Below are 18,826 nucleotides of genomic sequence, written 5' to 3' on the forward strand. Positions count from 1 at the left end.
TAAAGCATTTTTCGCAGGGCAATATCCACGAAAACGTATGAACGGCAACCTCGTCCCCAGGGTCTCTCTTCTTCCCAGGGAAGTGAAGAAGAGAGACCCTGGGGACGAGGTTTGCGCAAACGGGGGTTATTGCGTGACGACTGTCCGCACAACGTGACGTAATTAGCCAATAAAATCGCGAGAAAATTAAAGGGGTAAGGATGATTATTTTGATGGGGAAATAGGACGCTGTGTAACATTCACTAAATCTTCCTACCCGTCTGAGCCCTTACCAACTCGACCCACATTGCTGTCAATCGCTGTCAATTTATATTGTTTCCTTTTTCGAACCAAGTTGCAAATGAATGGTTCTTACAAGGGTCATTTCGCTTACTGTGAGAATGATCGTCAACAAATGTATGCTCGTTATCTTTTTCGTAGCGCTGGGCATTCTTGAACTTCAAATTCTTCGTTCTAATGCTCCAACACATCAGCATCGTGAAAGTGGTAAGATGTCTGTAATTGACAATAATGCGAATTTTATTACTTCCATTGTTATCGTGCTTGTATTTTCTGTAGTTTTAAACTTAAGAGGGCGATGTTGGCGACAGTACAAGTTATTTTTGTATAGGTTATAGTTCGAACGGCATGGTTGTCTCGCTTGTAATGATGTTTCGATTGCCTCTGATCTAGATCTGCTAGTGCGGCAACAGAGCATCGAACATAAAGTTATTACGAAAAAGCATGATTTCGCTATCAAAGGAAATGAATTTAGTGGAGAAAGCAAGAAGTAAAATTCAATCAATATTTTCCCCCGGTTAGGTATGAATGTCATTTTGATCGTTTAGATTCTTAAATTCGATTGTAAGAAATTAAATGTAACAAACATTGTTCGATTCAGATATTAATAATTATTTTGGTATCGGTCGAAAAAAAATATCTTTGCCCCAAATAATTTAAAATCTGAATCTCAATTATGCCACTTAGAAGGACAGCCAGTTCATAATTGTCGTTTTTATACGGTATTTGTGTCTGTATATTCATTCACCATTCATTGCTTAACTCTCGAGCTCTTGGGGTGCACAATCACGCAAAAAAAAACAATCAAAACAATGTCCTGTGGTGATACCAATCAAATCACCTCGGTTTAAATTGGCTTAGTCCTCCAGGAACTTGATACTTGACAATGTTGAAAGATGGTTGGATACAGCTTCAGGCTATATTGCAGAATACCCGGCCCACTAATTTACATGTCATTGAATAAGAATAAACTGTATTTTTTTCTGACTCGTTCTTACAACAGGCCCTAACAGTTGGGCTGGGTATTCTGCAATTGCTCCCAGCTTCAATCTAAGCACAACAATTCAAAGAACAAAAGGAATATCAAATTGATGTTGAAGCAAAGTTTATATGCTTTTTTATTCAATATGTTCAACACAATAAATAAAAAGAGAGGGGAAAACAGTTTCGACATTGCTGTTCAGCAAAATTGAGCGAATGTGTCTGTATAATAATTCACCATTCATTGCTTAACTCTCGAGCTCTTGGGGTGCACAATCACCCAAAAAAAATAACAGTGTCCTGTGGTGATACCAATCAAATCACCTTGGTTTAAATTTGCATAGTCCTCCAGAACTTGCTATTTAACAATGTTGAAAGATGGTTGGATACAGCTTCAATCTAATCACAACATTCCAAGAACAAAAGGAATATCAAATTGATGTTGAGGCAAAGTTTATATGCTTTTAGACTCATTCATTTTTATTCAATATGTTTCAACACAATAACTAAAAAGAGAGGGGAAAACGGTTTTGACATTGCTGTTCAGCAAAATTGAGCAAATGTGGAAGTAAGTGTTTAAGCCATTTGCCTGGGTCTTTTGGTAACAATTATTGTTTAATTCAACACTACTTAAATTTACCTTGATGATTTTGATTGTGGGGTTTAAGTCTATTGTAGGAGATTGTATAAATGTGAGTGTCTTTTGTGATTTAGGGGCACGAGTGTTGTTTTGAAAGTTCTCAAATGAATTTTCAAGACAACACAAATGACCATAAATCATGAAATGCACAAGCAAGTTCACACATTTTTTAATTTAATTGATTATTATATACTGTAGGTGACGAACAAAGAAGACCATTAATGTATAGGATCTTTTATTTTCATGTTCTTTAGATTACACCATTCCTTTACACCTTGATACTTTGAAATTGAGAGGTTTGTCATACAGCAATGTGCACAAGGTAACAGTAGGACCTAACGTAGGCTTCCTTAAATATTCACCCATTTTTATTTTCTTTTATGTTCAGCTCGTCATTATATCCAAACAAAAATCACATTGAAGTATTGCCTGGAGATAAAATTACAATTCCACCTAAATTGTTGTAAATACAAGCAATGAAAAGCAGCAGCACTTTGTGGTGTTTGTCAGGGTCACCCATCGTCATCATCATCATCATCATATCTACCATCATCATAGATCTCACAACCACCATTATCATCATCATGTTGTCTGTTATGTCTTGGTCATAGATTGCATATGTATTCTGTTTTCAGAAGATAGTCTTTGTTTATTTCAGGAGCATCTATTCTCTTAAATTATAACATGAATGAGAGAATATTAGCTGTTATAACTGACTATGGGAATTAACTGCCCTGAAGCAGTACCCTCTTGTATTTAACTTAATCACCCTCCAAGGTTTTGACTTCATTTCTATTTTTCCATTAGTCCTCCTCTGGGAGAGATGCAACCCTATTAAAAAGTGAAAGCAGAGGTGATGATGATGATGATGATGACCTTCTGATTTTATATAACAGAGTCCCCAAGACAGGAAGCACATCTTTCATGGGTGTTATTTATGACCTTTGTGGCAAAAACAAGTTCCATGCTCTCCATCTGAATGTTTCTCGGAATGCTCATGTGATGTCACTGTCTGACCAGATGCGCTTTGTGCACAATATAACATCATGGCAGCAAAAGTTGCCTGCAGTTTATCATGGGCATCTTGCCTATGTTGAGTTTGAAAGATTTGGTGTAAATAAGCAACCCCTTTATATTAACATTGTTCGGAAGCCACTGGATAGACTTGTGTCATATTATTACTTCTTAAGGTTTGGTGATACTTTTAGGCCACATCTGAAAAGAACTAGACAAGGAGACAAAGAGGTAGGATTATCATTGAATGTAATAATTTATAATTTATACAATGTACATGTATGACATCAAACTCAAAAAGCCTTTTCTTACCAGACATAATGTCATAAATGGCTCAAAACTTGCTGCATAAAAAAATCGACTGTTTTGAGAAGGATGGCTTGTGGGACTACCCTGAAAGGTTAACTTTTTTGTCAAGTGAAATTCCATGCACATACATTGTAATACTATATGTATGTGTAGGGGTGTTAAGAAAGCTGCTGGGTTTAGGGGGTGGGGACATTTTCCATTTTATTAACTTTGTTCCATATACTTTCGCATGAATTTTTAATAACCCTTAGCCAAAACATGCAGCTGTATGCTTAAATTGTGTCACAAATTACTGACCCTTTCACATATTTCCATTTCTTAATTCAAAATTTCCAAAATACTGGTTTGTACAAGTCATGTAAGGTAGCCTAACATTGTCATTTAGGGAAATGCCTTGAATCCTAAAAGAAAATATCAATTTGTAATGATGTTTAATTTTAGACATTTGATGAATGTGTACAGAGAGAGAACCCAGACTGCAAACCTGACAAACTCTGGCTTCAAATCCCTTTTTTCTGTGGCCATGCACCTCAATGCTGGTGAGTCTGTCCAATGCAGTTTAGTAAATAACTAAAACAAAAGAGAAGAGATCATGGTAATGAGAATGATAGTGAAAATGACATAGAAATGACTATAATTATTTAAGTTTGCTAATAGCAATTTAACAATTTAGGTTTGCTTGGTAATGCTAAAATCAGCTTCAGGAGGGTTCCAAAGAAAGCATATCTTCAATATTCATGAAAGTCCTCAGTGTACATTTTCCCTAAAACTTTGCATACAGCTTTTGCCCAAGAGTCGAATTTAATAGCATTTAGGCAATATTTTTGGCAGGAAAAAAAGAATTAGTAAGAATTAATTCACTGTTAACTTTTTCTCCGTCAACTGAATATTAATAAAACTTTGATTAAAATGCATCAATTAAACATTTTGAAGCAAATACATTGGGAGTGATAGCTATTGGAAACACGCACAGATACAGAGTTACAGAGATATAAAGATACAGTATATATTGCATTGTCACGCTTTCGACTTAATTCATTGTGTATGTAAGTCATATTGCATCGTTTACCCTGAGGAAGTTTTTAATGCCAGTAATGCACTATTCAATTGAAACCCTGCCACCCCGGGACGTAGAGGGGGATGTATTATTTGTACAGTGTTACATGTTAAATTTCCCCCTGCCCCTCGGGTGAAACTTGAGTGTTACAATCCAGTGTGTAACTAGAAGATTTTGCTACCTTTAAATTTGAAATTGAAAATAATAGTTTTGCATTGCTGACAAATGTGATAGCTGCCAAGGTTTACATCACATCATTTCAATTGCTAGTGGAACCGTCGTGTATACCTTTGCAGTGCACGGAATCAGGGAAAGCAACCATGAGGGAACGGAAAGAATTGTTACCCAAACAAACCTTTTGTTGTTTTACCCAGTTAAGGTCAGGTGGCAAATGACCTCGCCTTAGCCGAATTCGTGCATTTTAAAATACTTGTATAATAATCACTTATGTTGTGAAATTTCTCAAACCAACCTCATTTCCCTTGCTACTGTAGTTGTTGCCTGAATGTATTGGCTGAACATTGTATCTTTATTACGTACTGATTTCTCAAACCAATTTTCTTTTCAAGTCGAGATGGCGACTGAAATATAAAAAAATATATATTAGTTAGTAGGCACCCAACGATTTCCGAAGTTTCGGTTGAAAATCTGGAACGTTTTTTGATGCTTGGACCCAGTCAAACTCTGTCAAGGCTAGCGTTGCAAGCCCCGCGAAAAATCCCCGTCTCCCCGGAGAAATGTGCTGGTACAAAAGCGTAATCCCACGGCCATGTCCCCGCTACGTCCCGGGGGTGGGGGACGTGGTTTCAATTGACTTCTGCATAATGAGAGGGGGGTACCAGTTCGTGCAACTGACTTGCAAAATTAGCGATTGTAAATACTTCATTTCATGCTTCTTTTGTAATTATCTGAAGGTCTCCAGGAAACAAGTGGGCACTGGAGCAGGCCAAACGAAATTTAGTTGACAAGTACTTTTTAGTTGGAATAACTGAAGAAATTGGAGATTTTCTCGCCATTTTGGAAGCCACTGTTCCAAGGATCTTTAGAGGAGCAACGAAGTTATTTAATGAAGGTGCGATTTGTCTGGGTGGCCTTGGTTAGAGTTGCAAAGAACTAGCTATGGAATTTCTAAAATCCCTTTGGTTGCTATTTCGAAAGATATAATTAAGGACGAGTTATTTGCTCAAGGGCAAACGAAATTGCACAGCCAGAACTTTTAAAGAGTCTAAGATATTTTTTAATTTTTCAATAGAAATAGTTTTATTTGATGCTGAGGACTTATTTCCATGGCAAAAAATCCAGTAGTGTAGCAGCTCTCGAAACCGCTATTACGTATTTGGTATTGTAAGCAGCTTCTATTGTTTTTAAGTCCAATTCATTGTTTCAATGGTTTAGTCTTTTGTTTTTTGCAAGGGTAGCGAGCCAGTCCCATGATACCTTGCGAGAGCTGCTACATCACCCAAGAAATCACGGATTACCATTTCGTGAATATTACTTGCGCATTCTCTCTGCTGGCTGGCAGTTACTTTACCCTGAGATTTCTGCTTTCTAAGAGGGAACCAAAGCGCCGTATTTTCAAACATTTTTTTTGTTGCTATAGCTTTTAATTTTCTAGTGTGTTGCGCCATGAAATTTAAATTTCGTGGGCCGTTATGAAGTGGCCTTTCATTGGTTCTCATTGAGTCACTAACCAATTAGAATAAAATTATGTCTTTTTGTACTCAATCCAGATCTCGAGCGCTAAATTTCGAAAAAAACGGGTAAGGAAGCGAATGGAACTGAGATATTCCGGAAAAAGATTTTTGGATATACCTCTGGAAGCGGTCCTGAGTCCTGAATTGTGAGAACAACCGGAAAATCGCGTCCTATTGATTCATTCCTCCGCGCACAATACATGTATATGATAAATTGTTGTTTACATTTCGGTCACAAACCAAGGTTATGCACGTATTCTGGCAACCTTTCTCGAAGTATTTTCTGAGGATTTAGTGGATAGAATTTATGAACAGGTATGGAAGTATTATTATGCTAAGGCAACTATACAGAAAACAGGTGAATCTGGCGAACGCCCATATAATACTTATACATGTCTTTCAATCAAAGTGATAACTCGAATGAAAATGACAGCATAAATCCAGTTGCTTATCAGGGTGGACTAATAAACCAGTATTTGTCACGCCGTGGGCCACGCAGTCCGCAGTTCCCATCCCGCCAGTAAATTAATTCAGTTCATTTCTCCTTGTCTTAGGTGGGAAGGCACATCTCCGGAAGACTGCCTCTAAGAAACCCTTGGACCAAAAGACAATAGAATACTTTGAACAGTCAAAAATATGGAAAATGGAAAATGAATTTTACGAGTTTGCAAATAAGGCCTTTCAATCCACCAAGAAAAGAACGCTCACGATGAGGAGAGGGATGTTGGAACCCATTGCAAAACAATTTTTCTACGAGAAAATAAGACCGAAAGAGGCGAAACAGGAGCATTTTTAATTGGCCATTAGGTAGTTTAGTTATATATTCTCGGTCGCAAACGAGCTTACTGATAAGTAATGGTAATAGGACTGAGTAAAGTCCAATTCGGTCTGTAATCATACGAGTGATAAGAATATCGGACGACCGCGCAAAGGGAGTGCGATTTGTTTATCACGAGTATGATTACAGACCGAATTGGACTTCACTCAGTCCTATTACCAATTAATCATAAAAACTGCAATTTCTGAGAAAAGAAAAAGAGCCAAGTTATGAAAGAAAAGGAAAATTTATATTAAAAGACTGAAAGAAAGAAAGACCCAATTTATGAGTCTGTACACTGTTTCTATGGTGATTGAAACCAAGGTTGTGATTGGTTGATTTAAACTTCAACTTTGAATGTGATTGGCTTATTGAACTGTCTGATAACAACTTGCCAAGTGAATTAGTGGAAAATGAGTTTTTTAAACCAATCACAATAGAGGAAATTGTAATTTTTATGATTAAAGACAATACAGGAGCATGGAGGTTCGCAAGACAGCGCGTTGTAGTTGGGACGAAAGCGTACATGAGAGGCCACATCGGGGGACAGTGGCGTTACGGAAAGGGGAAGCAGATAATTATACAGGTACTTTAGGACGTTTAACATTGTTTGGAAGTGGAGGAGGGGGGGGGGGGGGGGGGATTGGCATAGATTTATATTCATGGCACCAAATGTCCCAAGAATTTTGACCGCCATTGCAGTCAAAACGTGTTTGTCGTTATGTGAGGTCAGAACCGAAGAACTGTACCTTGGTTGGACGTGTGATGTATTTCATTTTCATTTTTGTTTACTTTTGAGATGACTTGTGGATCTTTCTTTGGCCTAAAGGAACAGTCGGACTGTCCTCTGCTGCAATTTGGTGAATATTGGAGGGACAACGTTATTATAATGTACAGAAGCAATTATAGTCAATTAAAGTAAATAGAGAAGTGAAAAGTATCATTAAATAGAAAGACAAGAATCTCGTTCCCAATGCATTTTGTTTTGTATGAGATTAGATCACCTGTTATGTCTTCGCAATGATCACCGTTGCTCAACCTACTGGGCTACAAGATTGGCCGAGGGGAGCTCTCCTTTAGAACTCGACATCTCATTTCACGGCATTGAGCATTGGAAAGTTCGGTCAGGGGGTACGTTTTTTGCAAACTTTGGCCGTGTAGCATTCGTATTTCAACAGAAATGTCTATGGGGGGGAGGGGGGGGCGGGGGATAAAGACAGCACTTACTCTTCACCCTAACAGATATTTCTGTTGAACTTGAATAAAAGTGCACGTGCTGCACGGCCAACGTGATTTTACGGCCTGATGCAAAATGACAAATAAGAAGGTATGAAGGTACTGATATATACTCTGCAAAGAACAGAAGAGGAAAAAATACCTCAAACGAGCAGACGCCAATCAACAAGAGCTCCAAAGAATGGAGTGGAATTAACACTTATGCGAGATTTTTATTTATATTTCATAACTGAGCGTTTTTTTTTTTTCAGGGGGTCGGAAAATAACAGAGAGATTTCAGTTTCCAGAATTAAGTGTTAGTTTATTTGGATGTAAACGGTTTCAGTACGCGAGGGATTTTAGGGTTTCCTGTGACAACAGGCATGATTGATATGCAAGTACTCGATGAAACTGTGACTTTGGTGAAAAATTGGGGATGCCGTTGATAAATAATAGAGATAGAAAAGGACCTAACACCAAGCCCAGTGGAACATCGCACTTTTCGGAAATATGAGAGTTGACTCAGTCGTTTGTACAAGTAAGTCTATTTTTAAAGTATGAAGAAAATCAGTCATTTTATACGATGACCCCCAGGTAACATTTTATATGTTACACCTGACTGCGGATATAGAGAGGTTCCACTTATCATTGCAGACGGTACGCGAAAAAAATCATTGCCCTTCGAAGAAAACGGGCCATAGTTGTGTGGATATGGTTATGAAACTCGGCAAGTTTCTTTGTCTTGTTCTCTGTTTGGGCCCTGACCATGCACAAACCACACCCTTTTTTCTAAAAGAGAGCCAATCAAATGTTCGTATTAATAATTTAACGCTCAGTTGTGAACCGAGGATGGTCACTATTTTCGCTCTTGGACCTTCAAGAGTTTCATAACCAGTCCATCGAGATGACACCGTGATATACAAAAGCAGAGGTTATTTTTAACCCTTAAATGGTAATCTGGAAAGTGCGAGACTGTTACAGTACCGTTTTTACTCGATTAAACGACGCGACGTTTATTAATTTTGAGTGTGTCCGATGCGGCGATTATTCAAGGGTGGCGTTTACATTCGATTCGAGGGCGGCGTTTATTTCAAAATGGTCATTCTTAAATCCCTGACAATAATTACGGTAGATCATTTGTAAATATTATTTATAACAGAAACGTCTTTTAAGTTCCACAGAGAGGCCGGCCATGTTATATTGGCAAATGTTTTGGCCTTAACACCGGACAGCACATTGCGAACATTCTGAAGAAAGAATTGCAAAGTTTGCACTTTTAACTTAAAAACATCTTTACACAGGAAGATAAATTTCCAAGGCTGGTTTAGATTACCGAGTTGTAACGTGTACTTATCTTTTTCTTACAATCCTCGAATAAACTCTCAAAAGGTTTACGGTGTATGAGGCCACCTAAGCAGAAACAGCCACAAGTGTAAAAGGGACTTTGCCGAGTGCTGGAGCATGTAGATGTACCGTGATGTACATGTAAACGCTGCATTCTTCTGATTGGGTTCAGCGTTTATTCAAGGGCGGCGTTAATTGGTATTTTTCCTTCCATCTGCGGCGTTTAATCGAATAAATACGGTATTCTATGAAGATAAAAATCATGGTATGTAAAACATTTGATTTGTTAAACTTGAGTTTATTTGATAAACGTTGTGGTATGCATGAATGGATGTCGTGTGTACTGTCATCAAAATTGTACATTTGCTTTTCAAGAACAAGAAAATTGTTCTCCTTTGTGACATTGGCTACGTTTTGACTAGTTTGAGGATTCTATCGGTTTCTTGTGCTTTCTCCTCCTGAACACTTTACTCTGTACATAATTTTTTAATACTGTTTGACAGTACTTGACTCCTCGTGGTCGTTACAGTGCTTGAAACAAGGGAAAAAATACAGGGGTCCGATCCTTCGGGTTTTTAGTTCGTTGTTCACTTGTTGCGTCCTGTGAGTCTTCTCAACGTGGCAATAATTAACGATGATACATAATTCTCGGCTGATGCTTCAGTGACGTCTGTCATTGAAAATGTTCATAAATATTTTGTGTTTTAGGATTCACTCGCTGTGGCACTGTACGCTATTATAGTTTTTGAATTCACCATTGGAGGCCTACTGTTTCGCTCCTTTTCTTTCTTGTGACTCCTGCAGCGTAAGTGCTTTTCCATTGACGTGGATGTAGATTTGTCTTGGTTTCTCATATTTCTTCAACCTGCAATGGTCCAACAACCTTAAAACATAAATCGATTTTAAAATAATCTCTGTTTGTAGCCTTTGAAAATTATTCCTACTTTGGACACATCTCGCTCCCCTTTGTGTAAAAATTATGTTGGCTCCCAGGAAAACGAATTTTTTTCAGAATATAAATACACATGCGTGAGATTTCAAAATTGGACTGCGGGATGGACAAGAAAGTTGGAAAAGATCAAAGCTCAGTCGGTAGAACTGTGCGGCGCATTGCAGGGTCTCGTTGAAGCTTGGACTTTTTTCAGGCTTGATTGCAACTGCTCAAAGCGCACTTAACGTCAAAATATTTCCTTTAGCAAAAGTTAACTATCAAACTTGTATTTACCTTTGCTTCTCTAGATTATACTCTTTAATGTGCCTTATAAGGCATGTAAGAGAAAGATGCTGGCAATCGTTTGTCCCGTGGCCGAGGCAGTGAGAGGCATGGGCCTATTCCTTGGATGACGTCATAAACTACTTTGCATTATAGTTTTGAAAGAACTTTGGCAGTTTAAATTAGTTTTTGACGTCAATGAAGGAATAGACCCATACCTCTCACTAGCTCAGCCATGGGACAAATGAATGCCAGCTTTGTTGCTCTCTCGTACCTCATATAGGCCCATTAAGTAAATTCTAGAGAAGCAAAGGAAAAGTATTTGTTAGACATTCAATTGACTCTTGAAAAAGAAAATACTTCAAGTAGAGGTTAGGTGCACTTTAAGTTACTTATCTAGCTGTGATGCTCTTTCCAACTTCCATTTCAAAACTATGCAAAGAACATCGATTGCTCGGGAAACAGCACTCTTCAATCAACTATTTATATTTTGTTTTTACAAATTGTACGGTTTTTTGATTGCTCATGTGTTCTCTATAATAGTTCAACCTCTTTCGGGATATTATGCTTCAAATTCCCAATTGACCTGCTCCCAGATGACTTGATGGCTTTGCGAGGCCAGTTTTCTTGGTTTTGTCAGCTCTCTCAGCTGACAGAATAAGTGAGCGACTAACCATTCGTCAGCGAGGCTACGTTTGGCTGAATCTTGACGATAAAATTCTTACCTCTATCGGGTACTTGAAATCCAAAAGTTTCATTGGATTATCGGGACAACCAATTCTTCTTAATCTATAAGGAAAAAGGTATACCTCGATTTGTACTAGCTTGTATTGAAAAGAAATTTACTTACGCCTGTACCTTTCATTGGGAAAAAGGGGACGCGAATGGTCTCAGGTGCCTTGTCATTTGTTCAACGCCTATCGCGCCTAGCATGCGCACGCATAGATCTCTGAAACCAATATCCGCTGACAACCTTGTGCAACCCAACATTATTCAAATTCAAGTAAAGAGGAACCGTAATTCCTTTCTACTTCCAACCTGTTTCCGACCTCTGTATAAATGTCACATGAAAAGTAACTTCTTAAGTTTGTTTGTCGTACCTTTCATTTCAAACATTTGATACACGGGAACTGATCAGGATGTAAGAAAGACTCACTTTTTTCCTGTCCACTTGGGTATTTCTGCCAATGTATACTCGCAGTTGAGCAGAATGAACGAAAGACAAACCTTGAGGACTGTTAGAGTGATATCCTAAGGATTGAAAAAGAGTAGAAATGTTAATTTTATGAAGTAAGCTGCGTCAGCAAAGCGGCGGTTTCATGAACGATACGGTCTTGCTCTTCAGGCAGGTGATGCGATTTTCAAAACAACTCGAGTATCAAGAGATTGTAGAGGATAGGAGTATAGCTGAAGTCCCTTTGACGCTTATTTTTCCCCGTTTTTTTTTACCTATTCGTTTAAATATTTATATTGGCTTGGGAAAAGTACTTCAAAACATTTTCCCCTCATAGTGAATCATGAAGCGTCTTAGCGGGCCTTGAGTTTTTTGGTCGCGCCAGTTGGTCCTGGTAACTAATGATGTCAAAGAAGTTCCATTCTGAAGGGAAAATATTTTGGAAGTACTACACTCCAGACACTACAGATATTTAAATGTATAGTTTAAAAACGTCGTAGGGCCTTTAAGCAGTGACAAGTTTAGGTGAAAAATGGCAGAGTATTACAGTGTTTTCTATTTATCAATAATTTATCCAGTATTTAATTCTCTAGGTTAATCAGTGAGTCGGTTGGTTGCTGAGTCAGTCAGTCAGTCAGTTAGTCAATTAGCCATGTCATAGACGAACTGTACCTGTCCAGGGCAGCGATGATTCTGCGGGGTCGCTTCTTGGTGAAATGGTCCGTATCCGTAAATAATATGATCTACTAACGACTAAAACACAAACCAAAGTAAACAAGCTAAGTGAGTTTTATTTCTCTTACATACGCCCTAAACTCAAGAACAAACCATCTTGCATGCAAATCATGGGACTGTAGAGGACGGTGTCAAAAGACTCCAAAAATCGTTGTAATTGGAGATTTTTGTTCCATTTTATCTGCGTGTTTTTTAAGTCCTCCAATTTAATTAATTAATTAGAAAAAGAAAAACGAGATTTTGTCTTCTCGTGTTCACATTGTAGAAAGGAGCATCGAGACAACAACTCTATTAAATTAGGTTCATACAAAGCCTTAGGTAATTTTCTCAATTATTTTACCTCGTCTTCAAAACGAGAAGGCTTAAATGTGTCCGGCTGATCAAATAAGGTGCTATCTCTTTGTGCCATGTGAACATTTCCTACAAGAAGTGTGTCTTTTCGCACCATAAATTTGCCACATTCTGTGTCGAGAATGAAGTCATCTCTGTTGACGAAATAAAACAATATAATTTAGTTTATGACAAGTGAATCATCGAATAATGAAATTGGCCATTTTAATTGTATTATCGTGAAATGTACTGTAAATAAAGACCAGGATGCTTTGAGTGCCCTGCATAGTCTCAAATTTTACCAAATGTCTCCGTTCCGAGGACAGAAGGAAAACAGCTAAATGGCGCAAAAATGTTGGTTTTTGAGGAGAGGGGAACCTAAACCGGAGTACCTGAAGAAAAACCTCTCCGAGCAGAGTAGAGAACTATCAAACTAAACCCACATACGACGACGAATCTGGGAATCGATCCCGGGCCTCACCGGTCGGAGTCAAGTGCTCTCACCGCTGCACCAACTATTCATTTAAAATTAGATTACGGGTCCCGCCAAATCATGACCAATCAGACTTGGCCTAATGACCACAACACCTCTTATTGGTCTGTAACCAGTGGCCGCACGAGGGATTGCCCATGCTCAATGCAAAGTCATGGAGCGTGCAAGGAACACAATAACGCCACCTTTTTTCTCCCGCAAAACTCTCGTAGTAGGAGTCCTAAAAAAAAGTAATACCGAAAATCCAATGTGGTCGAGACTCATGGGAAATGGACTTCTGCTTAAGACAACTGAAAATCATCACAAAATGCTTTGCAACCAACTGACGTTTTCTGAGGGATCTTTGCATTGGAAGCATTTTGTGACGTGCTTTGCTCCATCGTAGAACAGATGACTGCTGCTTTCTCAATGTAAAATTTGTTTACTACCAACTGAGATTTTTATATCATTTTAAACATTTGAGCTTAGGCATACCGTATTTGCATCGTTCATAGCTAGCTTTATTTGATACGCGTGGGAATGATAAGATGCAACTGTTTGAAACAAACGAGAATAGGAACTACTCACTAACCTTGCTCTGCCGAAGAAAACCGGAACAGGTGGGTGCATGCGCAGTACCTCAAGTATAAAGTTATGTAAGAGTGTCATTTCCTTCAGAGCAGCTTCCGATAGTTCCGCTTTGTTTGACAACACAGTTTTCAATTCGTTTTTCATGCTCTGTTTGTAATCCTCTTCAAGAACATAGAGTCTAGCAATGCAGGACCTCAACACACCAGACACTCCACCATACGCGTTAAAACTAAAATGAAAAGTTCATAAATTATATCTATTTTCAATGCATTAGATTCTTAAATTCCAACTAATTTCCTACATTAGGAGAAACATACGATAACGAATTCTTCTGCTCTTCAAGAGGTAACGGAGCGAATCTATTCCGATGAAATTAGTTCAAAATCTATTATTAGTTCGGTCACATTGCGTAGTTATTTAAAGAATTACACCATAAGCCTGATTTTCATTAGCTACGCAAGCATATTAAGCAAAAGCAACACACGCAGGCACATTTACCTGTTGTTAATTAGTGTCTATTTTTCTAACAAAAGTCTCTAATTAACAACAAGCTACTGAGTTTGCGTATGCTTCTTGTGTATATGCTAATCTTGACCCCAGAGCTCTTGAGAGAAGGGCACTGGGGAACTCTGAAACAAAGTGTCTTCTCGTTGGTTTTCATGAAGAACAATCAAAAGCGTCTCTAATTGGTGCATCCATGTTATCAAGAGGAGTGAGCAGGTGCCATAAGGTTCAAATAGCCAACTTTTAGCTATAAGAACCCTACGGCGCATGTTCTTCTACACAGAGTTCCCAGAGCCTTGGGTCGATCCAAGGCTCTGGTGACTAGAATGGTGCTTATGCTTGCATCACGAAGGAAAACCAGGCTTTATTGGTCAGTTAGTGTGAAAGAAAGACGTGCGGTCTTGGGAACAATAGATGCAAAACCCATCTCTGCATGGCCGTAATCTTGAAAGAAATTTTAAACTAGTTACCCGACAAGGGGTAGCAGGATTCGATTTCTCAAATGTACCTCTTATTTACTTGAATTCTTACATTCATTTACTTGCCCTTAATAAGTGGAAGCGTCCCTATTATGTAAAAAATGTCTGTTCACTTTGTCTTGACCCGAAGTATTCCCAAAATGATCACCTAGTATCCAAACTTGTTTATTGCAATATTGTATCTTGACATTATGCTCTGCTTTTGAATAACAAATTAATTAACTGGTAGTTCATGTATTTCATGAATTACATATATTTAATTAATAATGTCATGATAATTGCGGCGATGCAATAAACAGATATTTTGATGTCAAACTATGTAAATTTAACCGTTGGATACTTGAATTCTAGAGTTTTTATTAGCTCCACAAAAAAAAGTCATTCACTCTCATGCTGCTAACAATGGGCCTTTCTCACATGGCGATCATTTTGAATCCCGTGGGACTGAAAACGTTTGTTTTGCACCCCCTGAACTTGCTTGCAAACACATCAACTACAGGTTTGGGTACGAACTCTCTTGTCTTTGATTAGCATGGACACCTGATGACAAAGGGCCATTAAACACTTTTCAAAACATAGCTGTTTGAAGGGTTAAATGACTTTTTCTTGCAAAAAGCGTTTTTTTTTTACTTTAGCATAAACAAAGTGTCCATCAGGGCTTGCTCCTCTGTGATTCCTGCTTGGACTCCAATTTTAAGAATTTCAGCGACATTAGGACTGCTTTTTAGAGTTTGTTTCACGCGACTGGCAGCTTCCATGGCTCTCTTCAGTACTCTGAGAAAGATGAGAGCGAAAAATTAGGATAGAAGCATAAATTTGCATAACCAAGAGGCCACCAAAACTGACGAGGACTACTTGAGAAACTGTAGAAAGAAATACGACACAGCTGCAAGCTTAACGTTTGTACTCTTCTTCAGTGTTAAGCAATATTTTCCAGGGCAATTCTAAGACCGTGAAATGTGTAATGAAAATAAGTGCACTACAAACCTTCCCTTTCCCCAACTTCCTTTGAGGAACTTGTACATGGCTATTTGATCCAGTCTGGTTCCAAAGAAAGCTTCTGTGAAAATGTCGCTTACGAGATCCATGATACTTAACTCCCATGCTGCCTTCATCTGATTTTCTGCAGGCAAATGATGAGAAATTACAACTGCATTCATCAGCAAATCGATCTTCCATGAAGTGAAAAAACAATAAATCGATCGCTCAGTCCAGTAATCCATGAGTGTATCCTGTTACTTAATGTTACGTCACGACCCACCCTATTGCCGTTGCTTTGTACTCGTCGCCATTTTACAGTGCACTTCACCTCAAATCAATGTCTTTCGTCGTCGCCGACAAGAATCGCTTCACTTATAACAAACATATCCTACTATTACGCTTTCACGAGTTGCAGAAGATTCTCAACATTTGCAAAACTGGTATTTCTTAGCCCGACTACCGATGCAGTAAGAGGCATGGACCCATTCCTTACTTAACGGAACCACTTGTTTTCCATTCGTGTTGTCAAAGAACTTTTGTATTTAAAATTATAATTTAAAATTTGAAGAATAGATTCATGTCTCTCACAGCTCGGTCGACGTTAAACCAAATGACTGCATGTTTTGCTGACAATTTTACGTGACAAGTGAGGAACATTTGACGCGAAAATGGCAAAATGGCAGCACTCTAAGTGAAATATTGTCTTTATTTATTTATCATATTCACCTGCGTTCTTCCATTTCGTAGAATACTCTCTGATGAGTTTCAGACTCGTGTCAAAGATTTTGCTTTCCTGAGCTATTTTACAAATTTGGCTCAAATACTTCTTTTGCTTCTCATGAGGAATCCCATTTGAGAACATTGAAGGTGTATAGCCATCCAGCAAACAAATATTGTAATGCAATCTTCCGAATGCTGGCTCCTTGTATATCTGAAAACATCATGAAAAGTACGTATTCTATTTATCTTCTAAGTCTTTATACGTTTTGCGAAATTGATGCTTTTGTTTTGTATTACATAAAGCTGTGGACAAGAACAAAAGAAGCTGGTACAAGTGCACGTTTTCGCGAAGTAGTTTTTTTTCGTAAGGAAATGGCCAATTATGTATATAATGGTTGGCCAACATGGATTAACAGGAGGAAACCTCCTTTCCTCGCCCTGGATCCCCCTCTGAAACGGTTTCATCCTAACTTATTGAATTTAAAAGCGAATTCACTGCTATACTAAAAAAATTCACTCACCCTACTCATGTCAAAAAACACTTTCATGCCCTTTTTATCGCTGATGTGAATTCCTTTGACACCCATGTTAACTTTAAAAACGGAGCTGTTATACTTGACTCGTCTCTTGTAGAAGTATCCCTGACCCTTCTGCAAGTCGGAATGAAAAACATGAAACAACAATGAGCTTATAAACTTAGAATTGACAGAATTTTGCTAGTGATTAGTCAAGAAACACGAGTTATATGTGAACAAAAGAAGCTGTACACATGAGAAAAAATAATTTTTATCTTTCAATTATGTAACAGTCCCTGAATACTTTTCAAAAGTTAATACCCGAGTTTTTCCTTATCTATCTTTTTTATACTGATTTGTCGTGTTTATTTCCCAGGGCTTCTTCAAGAAGCACGTGAGACCCTGGGAATGAAGTTGTTTTTTCAGTGGTGCAGCATTGCAACGACTTTTAATAATGATTTCATTTCAAAGGCCTCGTACTCTTTGAGTTATCTTAGCAACTTGCATGATGAACTCAACCAAGTGAAATGACGAGGCGATCAAATTGAAATATAGAACGCAGTCCCTATGTATTGTATTGTCAAATTCTAACGAAACGAGGGCATTACTAAACCACGAAACAGCGAAACGAAACACTAAAACACCATGTATGACCCCACCATACATTGAATACTAACCGACAAAGGTTGGATTTGAGATGGAATATTGTTTTAGGCCAATTAGGCTTAAAACGTTATTGCTCCTTAGCCATTGAGATTAAGATTAGGATTCAGATTAAGACTGAGATTAGGAGCAATAACTTTTTAGGCCTAATTAGGCCTAAAACGATTTTTAATCTCAAATCCAACCTTTGTCGGTTAGTATTCAATGTATGTTGAGCTCATACATGGTGTTTTGGTGCGTCGTTTCGCTGTTCCGTTGTTTAGTAATGTCCACGAAACTAGGGCATTAAATCAAATGTTGTACTCTAGTGACTGCCCAGCGACAATCGAAAGAGAAAGGATTTTTCTGAAGAGGCCAAACGCATCTAGTTGGGAAGGAATGTGGTAAGCTTACTGATCAAAGTTGGTCAGTTTCTTCAACCTGCCGCACTCTTTTTCCATTGATTTAAACATGCAACATCGGCTCTCAGAATGAAAACGTGTAAATCTTAGCCCTCAGTTTATATCCCATTTGAAGAAGACAAAAAGTAACTAAAGTAACTGTGAATCAGGGTTGGCTTGAGTGAGATAACGTAATTAATTAGGCTTCTGGTTTGTCTACTGGCCTGATGGCTATCTATTGATTGCTAATACGTAATTTTAATTGATGTCTAATGATAGTTTGAGAGCCGTGATCCACGTTCATAAATACTAAACAAAGTCTCATTCGAGGATACGTCTCGTGACAGTGTCAGACAAGTGCAAAGTTGCGCGGTTGAAGTTAATAGCAACCATCATACGCTCCCTGTTCTCAAGGTTGCTATGCCAACCAAGTTTAAAACTGGGAATTTTCATCATACTTCATTTGTTACCTGATTACGTTATTCCGTATTGTTCTACGCTTTTGCAACCACATAATTGCGAATTTTTTTTGCAAGGATGCTTCACCAAGCATTTCCGGAACAGCTGGCGAGAAATGCCAACGTTTTCAGTGTCCTCACGAAATTTGCAAAAAAAAAATTCTATGTAGTGACTTATCGAAAGTAAAGTTGTGAATTTTTAGAAATGCAGTAAATTGTACAAGTTGTCACAAGCTACCCTTCAAGTTGTGCTAGTGTCTT

At 38.2% G+C, this 18,826-nt stretch overlaps 3 protein-coding genes across 10 annotated transcripts in view; 2 read left to right on the forward strand and 1 right to left on the reverse strand.

The window, feature by feature from the left end:
* The window catches only part of LOC138031474 (TNF receptor-associated factor 2-like), a 527,459-nt gene that overhangs the window by 200,618 nt on the left and 308,015 nt on the right, over positions 1-18,826 (forward strand). The gene's annotated exons all lie outside the window — the stretch shown is intronic.
* Positions 249-10,152, forward strand: LOC138031308 (heparan sulfate 2-O-sulfotransferase 1-like). Of its 3 annotated transcripts, XR_011128235.1 has the most exons (8): positions 249-486; positions 2,155-2,222; positions 2,708-3,145; positions 3,665-3,762; positions 5,195-5,352; positions 6,529-6,781; positions 8,279-8,544; positions 9,180-10,152. XR_011128235.1 is itself a non-coding variant. In XM_068879020.1 (7 exons), the coding sequence occupies exons 1-6, from the start codon at positions 345-347 to the stop codon at positions 6,768-6,770; spliced, it is 1,146 nt and encodes a 381-aa protein (XP_068735121.1). In that variant the 5' UTR covers positions 249-344; the 3' UTR covers positions 6,771-6,781; positions 8,279-10,152. The 3 variants fall into 3 exon arrangements, 2 of the variants coding, with proteins under 2 accessions (XP_068735121.1, XP_068735131.1); XM_068879020.1 differs by having other exon boundaries at positions 8,279-10,152; XM_068879030.1 differs by lacking the exons at positions 8,279-8,544; positions 9,180-10,152 and adding an exon at positions 7,591-7,753.
* The window catches only part of LOC138031273 (uncharacterized), a 16,546-nt gene continuing 7,352 nt past the window's right edge, over positions 9,633-18,826 (reverse strand). For 5 of the 6 annotated variants that reach the window (XM_068878993.1, XM_068878977.1, XM_068878971.1 and 2 more), the window contains exons 3-12: positions 17,071-17,199; positions 16,556-16,760; positions 15,836-15,971; positions 15,479-15,622; positions 13,867-14,094; positions 12,813-12,957; positions 12,410-12,490; positions 11,720-11,814; positions 11,289-11,352; positions 9,633-10,233 (exon numbers count right to left, since the gene is read on the reverse strand). In XM_068878993.1, coding sequence (XP_068735094.1) covers positions 10,201-10,233; positions 11,289-11,352; positions 11,720-11,814; positions 12,410-12,490; positions 12,813-12,957; positions 13,867-14,094; positions 15,479-15,622; positions 15,836-15,971; positions 16,556-16,760; positions 17,071-17,199 — 1,260 coding nt within the window. In that variant the 3' untranslated portion in view covers positions 9,633-10,200. The remainder of the gene's footprint in view (positions 10,234-11,288; positions 11,353-11,719; positions 11,815-12,409; positions 12,491-12,812; positions 12,958-13,866; positions 14,095-15,478; positions 15,623-15,835; positions 15,972-16,555; positions 16,761-17,070; positions 17,200-18,826) is intronic. The other variant, XM_068879009.1, reaches the window with a different exon arrangement.

Source organism: Montipora capricornis, chromosome 2, assembly GCF_036669925.1.
Source record: "Montipora capricornis isolate CH-2021 chromosome 2, ASM3666992v2, whole genome shotgun sequence".
Classification (NCBI taxonomy): Eukaryota; Metazoa; Cnidaria; class Anthozoa; order Scleractinia; family Acroporidae; genus Montipora; species Montipora capricornis.